Here is an 11,844-nt window from a genome sequence, read left to right on the forward strand (position 1 = left end):
GTTTATATTTAGGATTTTTGTGGTTAAGCAATAATAAATAATCAATGATTCATTTTAACAACAAGGCTGTATGCCAAATAAATGTTTTATGTATTAAACTTAACTGTTGCCTTCGAAAAAAAATCGAGGGTGTTCAAATACCACCCAAACGACCATCATTCGACCGCTAAAACTGTAGCACATACAAATCGTCCTGCAGTTTGTCCCAAAAAAAAAACAAAAAAAGGATGGAAAAAGGCGCAACAACAAAGGTCAAAAAGTATATGTGCGTTGGAAGGAGTCATTGCGTAAATATACAAAACATGCTTTTGACAAGCGCTGAGAGCCTACACATGTAACGACATTACGAGAGAATGTACATATAGGAGTCGGTTGCTTTGGAGAGCATAAAATAAACATGTGAGCAGCAGTGAAATACTGATGTCAGATAAAATGCGCGCGCTTGAATTCACATGCACACACACACGGTCGTGTATATGGAAATATGTAGCTCCAGGATTACATGCAATTTCCTGCCTCTGTCTGTTTTTAGCTATTGTAATACCAATTTGCAAAGGCAACATCATGTAAGAGCGCCAATATACGCTGCTACTCCTGCACACGTTCGCGTTTCTTTCTAGAAATTTCTAACGAATTTTTTCATTGAATTATCTATTACATACTGTGTGAAATATTTATGTTTTATCAAACGTGTGGGAAATTATCACGCGAATTGCGGTACATACAAGTATGTGTATAGTCAATCGAGTATGTGTGGTGGAAATGTTTTGCATGTTCTCGCCTTTTATTGCATACTACATCAGCCGCAAAGTCAAACACATGCGAGAAATATGAAAACGCTTACAGCATGAATCAGCCAATTAAAGCATTAAGGTGTGGAAATTAAGAGAAATAAAGCGCAAAGTCTTAATTTAATGCCTGTATATGTATAAATAATGTAACAAATATTATATACAATGTGCTACAGAAAAATCGCAATACCTTTGAAATTATTATAAAAACGAATTTTATATTTATAAATAAAGAAAATGTGCGCCCGCACAGTAAAACGCCTATTAATACGAAAAATTTATGTATAACTCAAAGGCGTCCATGCGCTACACTGACTGTCTGACTGTACTGTGAAATCATGCAATTTGCTTGAGTTTCTCAACAATTCTAGGGCAAAAATACTTATTGAAATGCTTTTCGATAACGTTTTGTTTATGTTGCAATTGCTCCATAAACGGAGCACGACCAAATGAACGGGCGCGAAAATATTAATGGTGCTACTGTCAAATGGCTTGTCAAAATCTCTTATCCTCTCTGCAACTTTGGACACCTTTTCCCCCTCGCTTTGGCGTTATCTACACAACATTTTGACTTCTCTGTATACATGTAGATATGTATGCGTGTATGGGGAGAATACATACTTGTCGGCACACTTGACGCTGCACAAGCATACACAAAAAGTTAGCCTAGTTTACGTAGAGTTAAAGCAGCGCACAAATTTAGCACTAATTAATTTTTTACTTGGCGTAGTTGAACAGAAGGCTAACAAGCGGTGGTCGCTTCAAAATATCTATGTATATCCTTACGCATCCTGATTGTGAACTAATTGTTTAAATAAAATATTAAAATGTATGAAAGTACTTACTTCGGCGGGCCGTTTTGTTCCTTTCACTTGTCCCTTGACGGGTGCGGCGGCATCGTTGGCTTCCTCATCGTCACCTTTTGTCGCTGTACCATTGTCGGCGGCCGCTACTGTTTCATCGACGGCAGGCTTTTTGAGATCTTCCTTCACGGCTGCTGCCGCATCGACGGCATCGGCGGCAACTTTCTCAACAGCGACATCACCGTTATTTTGTTGTTCTGTGGCGGCTGACATTTTCTTTGATTTGTTCTGTATAGTTTGTGTTTTTAAATATAATTAATATATTTTATATTATTTTGTTGTAACTTATATAACTGCGTTCGCGGTTATTTTTATGTATTTTTACAAATTTATTTTATTTGCTTTATTAAACACAAGACGCGTACAATTTGCTTTGACGATCCACTCGGTACGAAGCACACAGACACACTGTTCGAGACTGTCGTTTGCGGTGTGTATTTAACTTCTGAATGTTATTTCAGCGATACGTTCTGTGCTGAGCTGAGCTGTTCTGTTCGCGATACGTAGATACTTTATACGTAAATGTATCTGTATCTACAGTCGAACCACACAACCAACAACAACAAACAACAACGTATGTATCTGAATGTTCGTTGTACAGCCGAAGGCGTACGATGTGATAGAAAGAATGCGGTGCAACAGCAAGGACGAAGACAGTACGTACAAGTTAATGACGACGCTTGTCTTCTCTATCGCTCTAATGTAAAAGCAGGGCGAGTGTATGGAGCAAACACTAGCTAGCGTGCTATAGGTAGGCAGATGATAGATACTTTATTATTTTATTGTTTGCTTCGGAAATGTGCACGCTGTGTGGCGGCTGACGACTATACAATCAATCGGCAGGCTGACTGGCTGGCAGTTTTCAACAGAAAAAGCGCTTAGGTAGTTAGCTGTGGCTTTTAGCTGTTGTGCTGCTTGCTTGCTTGCTTGTATTATATTGCTTATATGTATTTTATTTATTGTAAGCGTTTTTCGTTTTCTAGGTATTTTCAACCACCGAGATGTGTACTCGTTGAGCGTCAGTTTGCGACTGAAAGCGTCTGCTCCACAGCAAAGCTGATGTGTTCCCCATTGATGGGTCCGCATAATGCGTGCCCCAATGCCAGCTAAAACTTTAACGAATTTTTACGCTAAAACCCTTATTCCAACCGATTTGAAAGTTATATCAATCGTTAGTGGAAAAAGTCAGCTAATTTTTGAAATTAATTAAAAAATTCTGCAAACAAACGTGCGCACGCTGGTGACGCGTTTAGAGGGTTTCTTGAGTAATTCCATACAAATGCTGCTTGGGTTTCGTGAGTACAGTCGCCGCATAGTTCAAAGTAGTGTCGTTTGGCGGTAAATTTGAAAATTGCTTCTATCGTTGCGCTAGCATTCCAAGGGTAACAAGAGTGTTTGGTGCGGTGGCGGGGATTATGTTGCTTTTGGTGTGCGTCCATACGCCTAGCTGACGGTAGGTGTACATATGTATGTATATACTGACGGTTGTAGATACATATTTAGGTACATGCATATGTCACAATTGGTTATTTCGCTGCTCGTACCGTCGGTGACACGAACGGTGTGTCGGCGGAACTGACACAGCGTCGAATAGTGGGCCGTTGTGGCCATGAGCCGGTATATGAATCAGTATGTGGACATACATACATATAGTATTTGTATGTAGCACTGCGGATTGGGTGGTGCGGTGTTTTGGGTTAGTAGAATGGCTTGCTGTTCTTTGGTATTGGTATCACTATTTGTTGTGTGCTCTACAAAAAGCACACAATTAATTCAAGCACGATATTTACAGCACTGTGTTGTTCGTTTGGCTACACGGCAGCTGTAGCGTTGTTGGGGAGTCGTTGTGATGGCACTTTTGTAGATATGAAGTTGTTTGCCAGATTTGGTGGCACATGTCAGTGGTTTGCAATACTGGGTCGCTTACAGTTTATTGGGCATTATTTAAGAGTCAGCAACGACAGAACAGACAAAAGTGTTCAAATATTTTGCAATTTATTTATGTATTTAATAAATTTAAATCTTAATTAATTTGACAGCTTTTTGAAATACGTATGTATGTACATATAATATCTGCAAAAACACCTGGAGCCACCCCAGTTTGGGAACCGCTGCTTAGAATGATGTAGAATGATATGACCTGCCACATTTAACTAAAACGACTTTACGTCGTTTATACACGTAAGTGAGTCGAATGCACTGCAAACGACTGTAGATACATATGAACATATTTATTCACAAGTAGATATGTTTGTTTGTATAATCATACATGTAAATATGTATATGAGCGCAAAAAATGTAGGAGAAGTGGTACATTCACTTGTACGCCTGCCAGAAAAGTCATTTAACTGTGATCCAATGTTAAAATATGTACTTTATGGATAATATATACAACGGTAAATATATTTTTATGTTCAGTTGTATTTAGTAGCGAATTCGCCAGGCGTCAAATAAGATTGCATATTGAAAATAAAATCGAAATTGAGTACAAAGAGATGGCATCAATCGAATTCAAGTGAGCATTAAGGTGAAATGACGAAATTCTCTACTTCGTCGTGAGGTTATTGCTTGCGAAAGGATATTGATGTTCATTAAGCAAAATAACACGTTACAGTAAAGTCTTTTTAAAATAAACGGAGGTCTAAAATTAAAATTTTTACAAATAAATAATAGAAAACAACAAGGGAAATGAATGAAAGGTCAAGTGACATGAATAGAATATGCTGTCAGCGAAGTGCTAAGAGAGGATAAGGGGTAAATAGATGAGCTATTACACCCGGCAAATCCGGTTGAGTAAACACAATCGCAAAGGAGGTTTATATGGACTGTAAATAAGTTTTTTAGGGAAGTTTACTGGCTTGATGACGCACACACTATAAATCTACGTAAAACAAGAAAAAATGTAAACTTTGCATCGAAGTTGTAATATTCTTCCCAAATACAAAAGTTTATTTGAAGAACTTGATTCCGATCGTTTAGTTTGTCTGGCAGCTTAAACATACATACAAGGTCTGTCGTAAAAGAAACAGGACTGTTAAAAAAAAACAACAAAAAACTAATATTTTTCAAAAGTTTCTTTTTTTCAAAGAAGTTTCCTTGTGCTTCGATACAGCGTTTAGCCCGGTCAATTAGCATTTCAAATGAGTGTTTAAGATCATTTTTCGGAATGCTCTTGAGAATATCGGTCGTCGCCTTTTGGATAGCTGAAATGCCCTGAAACCAGTGTCCTTTAATGGGTAAATGAAGTTTTCCAAATAGGTAAAAATCGCAGGGTTCCAGATCAGGTGAGGTGAGTAGGGTAAGTGATTGATGGTTAATATGGAGTTTTTTGTCAAAAAATCAGTGACAAGCGGCGACCGATGACACGGCGCATTATCGTGCAACAGGCGCAAGGACCCTGCCTCACGGTATTGTGGTCGAGCACGACGAATGCGTGACAAAAGACGCTTCATAACACCAAGGTAAAACACAGCATTAATCGTTTGGCCAGGTGGGATGAACTCTCGGTGTACAATACCCTCGGAATCATAAAACCAAATCAGCATTGTCTTTATATGCATTTATGTATATGCCTTTTACGACCGATGACCAAAAGCTGCTGTCACTTTTTGATCGATAACATCGAATTTCAGATCGATATATCAAAACTTGAAAGACAAGTTCGTATATGAACAGACGGACAAACGGGCAAAGTTAAATTGAATTAGCTCGTCACGCTGATCTTTTATATACATATACTTTATAGGGTATCTGAAGTTTCCCTTTGTGTGTTACAAACATCGTGGCAAATTTAATATAATAAGAATATAATATAAATAATATAATACTATCTTAGAGGAACTAGTCCGACCTAAAAATTAATTTAGGTATTTTACCGCTGTATAAAGAAGTAACATAGTATATGAGCCTGTCCAAAAAATGTTCAAATGATATACCCTTGATTTATGTATACTTTGTCTACAGTCAAGCACATAGTTCATAATATTTTTCGAAAATTTTCTTTTGTTCAAAAAATTCGTATGCCTTCCACCGGCTTTTTCGACAATTATTTGCTCATTTTATCAGTTGTTTACTGTACAAATACAGTACATTTCAGCTGCCGTGATGCAAAATAACGCCTGCATTGTTACTTATCTAGACCGTTTTGCGCTTGTGTTTGCGACAGTTGGACAGCCATTCAAACAAAGTTGTTATTCAACGTGTGAAGGTATCCGCTCTGTAAATTATATTTTTTGGCGGTCTTTGGAGTGTAGCTACTTCACAAACATGCTCCATAAGTACACATAAATACAAATAACATTCGTTTGAATGAGTAAAAGTATACTTTGAAATATACACGAGTATGAATAATTATTGATAAGGAGTGAAAATCTTGTTAAAAATAAATTCATAAAAACACATTACGTTAGCAAGTATTTTGAAATATTTTTGATCAATAAGTCAAGCAGTAGGTAAGCGAGTAGTATGAGTAGCCTACATAAAAACACCCATACACATGTACGTTGCTGGGAACTCAAAATGTCCTGTACAGTTTCTTTTTAGTTATATTGTGTAGAGACCATTTTGTTCACAAATATAAGTATGTATGTACATGGTGTATACGTGTATGTATGTATATTTAAAGAAGTATGTGTGTACACATTAATCTACCTACATACTAAGTAAAATTGTATAGTTTGTTTCGAAGTAAATTTTCCCGCCTATTTCAAAAATGGCTGAATTCGTTTGTGGTTTTACTAATTGTTATTGAAAATATTGCCATATAAGCTTATGAGCGTCTTTATATATAAAAAATATTGTATTTTCTATATAAATATACATATTTAGTATTACTCATTAATATTTAATTTAAATATTTTATTTTATAGCTCACACAAACAATGCTATACATATTTTACATTTATGAACATTCACGAGTGGCGGGCAAGCTTTTGCATGTAGTTTTCTATTCGGTTGCCATTTCACAGCTATTGTACTAGCTCTTAACTAAATATTTTCACATACTAAGCATATTCATTACACCTGTTGTAGTCTAGAAACGTTCACTTAAGTAATTACGGTCGTCGTTTTATACATCTTTGCTGTTCGCGTCGTGATCGTTATTGCCGTCAACACTCTAACGTTAAAGACTTTAACGACGATTTCATTTTACGCCGCGAACTGCTTCGTGTACACAATTTAAGCATCGTGTAATTTTGTTATTGTTTTAACACATCTACATATGTACATACATACATATGTATATATTTTTTTTAATGATTTTTTCATAACCGAAAGCTTTTTGATAAGTCATAAGTTGAAATCTACATTTGGAGCACATTAATGTAAGGGGGGTGTGAGAACTGCTGGGAATAACAATAAATCGTTATACAGTTGTAGATGTATGAGTGTGTTTCTGAAGCAAACACAAACAATTTTGCAAAACTGTGAGCCGACACCGGCAAAACAGAATAATACACCAATATACTACATACATGTGTTTGTGCATTGCTTCGTTTATATGCTGTTGTTTCTTTAGTTGGCAGTTTGGATTTTCTTCTTTCGGCTGTCGTAAAACAACAGCAAAATGGAGTGTACTCGTGGGTAAACAAGCATTGCTGTATTTGTGCGACCGCGTTAGGCAAGTCAAAATGCTGTGTTATCAGACTGTTGACTCAAGTCATTTTGTTGATTTCTTACTTTTTATTGCTAACCCCCAGACATTGATAAGGTGGGCACAAAAAGCTATGTATAAAAGCTTTAGTATATTTATATTTGTATATTTTATATACATACATAAATGTGTGTAGGAATATGCATGCATATTTGTTTACTTGATTTGATTCGACGACATTTTTCAGGGCTTCTGGAATTGGTTTCTTAAATAATATAAAATTTAATAAAAAGCACAAACTTACTTATACATAAATATGTATGTACATATGTATGTATGTGTATAAATAAGTGCAGAACTCTAAAATCGTCGCAGATTATTTTTCGAGTAGTGAACATGAGTGATTTGAAGATAATATGTAATACTGAATTTATATACAATAAGAAAAAAAGAAAAATTAAAATATTTTACGAATAGTATCTCAACAAACATTAAATTACAGAAAAGCCTCTTAATATGAGTCACTTGCAGTTTTATGTTCCTAAAATTTTAACGATTGGACTCTAATTTATTTTAGGGTCCATATTACCAGTTTCTACAGTGATTTCAAATGTTTTTTTTACTAGTGAAGGGACCTACATATGTACATACATAGATGGTGACTTTACCGATTTTTAATGTAAAAAACGAAACCGTGAGTTTAATATTATGCATATAGTATAAGCATGGGCGGTATCTACATACATAACGGTAGTAAAATTTTATAATTAAAAAAATTATTCCGTGAACATTTATTCTAGAATTCAATAAGTTGTAATATAAACTTTGTTGAGTACAAAATTATGTGGTTTTTGTCTTTACTTTCTATCGATCCTCTGCAGCATTTAATAACGAAAATATTAGTATATCCATAGTATCTAAATTTCTAGTTATTATTATTTTTTAAGTATTAATTTGGTTTATAAACTGCATATTTAGCTAACCTTACCAAACGTTCATGATTCATATCCCACATAACGTCAACAAAAGAAAAATTTAACCCAGCATTTTGCCTTCACCTTGCTTTGTATTCAAGCTAGGTGTTACAGCGTGCGTCCAATGACGCCGGATGGCCAGGGGAAGCGCGCGTGCTGTACAACAAACGCCTGTGTGTGGTACAATGTGGCTTCATGTACAGTTTGATCTTGCGACAGTGATGCCAACTACGGGCAAACAAATAAATTCGTATGCGCTCAGGTAAAATATAAAGGAAGTGCTCGAAGCAGAGTTGCCGTGTAAATTTAAGCAGATCGAAGTGAATTTTTATTCAGTACCAAATATTATACATTTCCGAAAATATATGACATGAATACAGGTAATGATCATTATTGTGGAGTTGCGATCCAGAGTTTAAGAATGAAAAATGGCTTTCCGAATAATCATCCGACTTTAAGAATAAAAAGTGACTGGCAAAACGGTTTATCATGACATAAAATTTTCTTCTCAGATGAGGACCATTTCTAACTTATTGGCTTCGTTGCTATTTAGGTGAGTCAAACATTCGTGTGGTTCAAGAAACGCAATTACATCCCCAAATTGGGCGTGATCGGACCTTACTTCATTCGAAATTGGGCAGAAAATGTCGATATCGATCATTACAACACGATGTTGACTGACTTTCTCCCCGAAATTTGATGAAATCGACACGAAGAATCTCTATTTCCAATAATACGGGTCGTCATCTCAAGTTTTCAGTCCAAACATGGAAACAATGAGAACCCATTTTGCCAAATTTCAAACCTCCCACAAATGATGAAACTTGGCAACTCTACGGGGTAGTATACGCTATTTTATTTTATATTTTTATTGTATATTCAAAGGCTGCTTCCTCATAAAGGGTGGTGTACGACTAAAGAATTTCGTGGTGGCTAGGTAAGCAGATAAAGGACAGCTGCTGCCATTTAATGTGCTCACATACATACATACATACATACAATTTAAATGTCCACCTTTAATGCCCTTGTCTTGTGCCTACGGCTTTCTTTATTATGTTAATTACCAGCACGGTGACAGAAGCATCGATATTTCGGCTCGTGTGACAAATATGTGGATTAACACTATACAAATATACATTTACATACTATTTGAATAAACATAATTGTGTGTATGTATGTTTGTGAATGTATAAAAATGATCGTAGTTCGACGCAAATTGGAATTCAGTAATTGATGTAAGCCTCAAATTGTCATTATAGACAGCAGCAGGGTGTGAGGGGTGTCATTAATCGTCATGTAAATGTAATTATTTACAAACGTGTGTAGGTAACTATTTTTATACACTTATGACAACATTCGATCAAATGTCGTAAGTGTGGAAAATGTACCCTATATGCCAATGTGCCTTCTTACACTGTGCAACAAAAGGAAGTACAGAAAACATGCAAATACGAAATGCTAATGAAAATAAAAAAAAACGTTAACTTCGACTTCAAGGAAGCTAGAATACCCTTCACAGTATATTTCTTATTGCAACTATACATAAGTTCGTATGACGGCCAACGTAACTAGCCACGATTCCGACAAATAACCAGCTTTTTTATATAAAGAACGTTCTAGTCGCTTTAAGGTTACTTAATTAGGAAAGCAGATTTTGAAGAACATTTTTATATAGATTTCGATCAAACAGTTTGAATGGCAGTTCTATTTTACAGTGTTCGAATGTGGACAATTCATTCTGAGATCGGTCAGTTTGTATGGCAAATATATTAAATAGTGATCCGATATCGGAGATTCCGACAAATGACCAGCTTTTTGGAGAGAAAAGAACCTGGTGCAAATGTCAAAACGATATCTCAAAAACTTAGGAAGTAGTTTGTGTATAAACAGACAGAACAACCTGACCAAATAAAATCTGCTCATCATTTACATAGATTATATGATCTTCGACGTTTCCTGCTGGGTTTTACAAACTTTGGCAAACTTAATATAACCCAGTTCAGGGTTCAAAAGTTCAGTTCAAAACGCCGACATTTATTTTCGTGGACTTCAACTGCAGATCAAGTACTATAACCCCATGATCATTTCTATCATAAAATATAACTTTTATTGGAGTGAAAATTCGAACGAGAGAAGGAGCAACGTATTTACGTCATCATGAATACAAAAAGCTGCATACTGGTGTAAGAGCTTCTGTTTTCTTTTATGATTATCGCATCCGCTTTTTGAACCACTAACCCATCGACTGATAGCCCATTGGGGGTTGTTGTAGAATAAGTTTTTCGGTTGTATGTATTTATACTTCGGAAGTTGAGTATTGTCGGCCAGAACTTCAGCTGAAGGCTTAATATACCGACCGATGAATATTGTACTTCGAAAATTGGTGGATGATGGGAAGAAATATTGATATAGTGTAAAATGTATCCTGCACTATCCGTACGCAGGATCTATTTTCTGTAACTAAACCGACTAACATCAAGAAAAATCTTTTATTTTTGAAAACAGTCCTCATCGATTGGTAACAACAAATAATCGAACGTATTCCTGCCATAAATAGTTGTAAGTCCCTTTATTTTTTGGGGAACATCAAGGCTCATATACATACATATGTATAAATGGGTATATGTTAGTACATACTATCACTTTGCAAATTAATGAATTGGAGAATCAGATGAGAATTAATTATAGTGAAATGAAATTCTTTTTATTTTTAGTCGAAACCAATTTGTTGTATAGTAGATGTCTTAGCAGCATAATTCCGATGATATTGATATTATTGGCCTCAACACCCCCGTCGTTAGTTCTGCTTTCTCCAGAATGGATAAGGAAGCGAGGCAAATGGGTCTGGTAGTGAACGAGGGCAAGACGAAATATCTCCTGTCATCAAACAAATAGCCGTCGCACTCGTGACTAGGCTCCCACGCCACTGTTGATGGTCATAACTTCGAAGTCGTCTATCATTTCGTCTATCTTGGAACAAGTATTAACAGCAACAATACTGTCTCGAAATCCAACGTAGAATAACTCATGTCGACAGGTGCTACTTCAGACTGAGTAGGCAATTGAGGAGAAAAGTTTTCTCTCGACGAACATAAACTCTTTAGGACAGAAAGGTTTTGCGGAAGATTTATGGTCCTTTGCGCATTGGCCACGGCAAATATCGCACTCGATTGAACGATGAGCTATATGATTTATATGATGGCATTGACATAGTTCAGCGAATTAAGAGAAACGTTCCCACCCACTGGGGGAAGCAAATGAAGAGAAAGATCTCTACTCCGTTGGAGAGATTACGTGGAGAAGGACATGGCCGCACTTGGTATCTCGAAATAGCACCAAATTACGAAAAGAAGAAACAACTGGCGCGCTGTTTCGGCTATAACCTTGTAAGAAGTCTTAGCAGAAAGTATTTACCCTAAATTTCTATTAAATGCTTTTTGCATCGAGACCCATCACCCCGTCATGTTTATCCTAACCGAATAAAATTAAACATTTTTTTCAACTCCATCATTTTGTAAAGTTTTGTCGACCATAGAACGTTGCAGACACAATTTTCCATTGCGATTTTTATGTAGGTTTCATATATGGAGTAGTTCCGAATCAGTACTTTTGCTTTTGCGCCG

General features: G+C 36.1%; 1 protein-coding gene across 1 annotated transcript; it reads right to left on the bottom strand.

Annotated features, from left to right (window-relative positions):
• Window positions 1-1,635: 1,635 nt before the first annotated feature.
• On the bottom strand, window positions 1,636-2,698 carry LOC125780266 (bacchus-like; the record flags this gene model as incomplete). The annotated part of the gene is given in 1 exon segment (XM_049462237.1): window positions 1,636-2,698. A coding segment is annotated over 1 exon segment (232 nt), but the record flags the coding sequence as incomplete, so codon positions are not given.
• Between the last annotated feature and the right edge of the window lie 9,146 nt (window positions 2,699-11,844).

Source organism: Bactrocera dorsalis, unplaced genomic scaffold, assembly GCF_023373825.1.
Source record: "Bactrocera dorsalis isolate Fly_Bdor unplaced genomic scaffold, ASM2337382v1 BdCtg355, whole genome shotgun sequence".
NCBI lineage: Eukaryota > Metazoa > Arthropoda > Insecta > Diptera > Tephritidae > Bactrocera > Bactrocera dorsalis.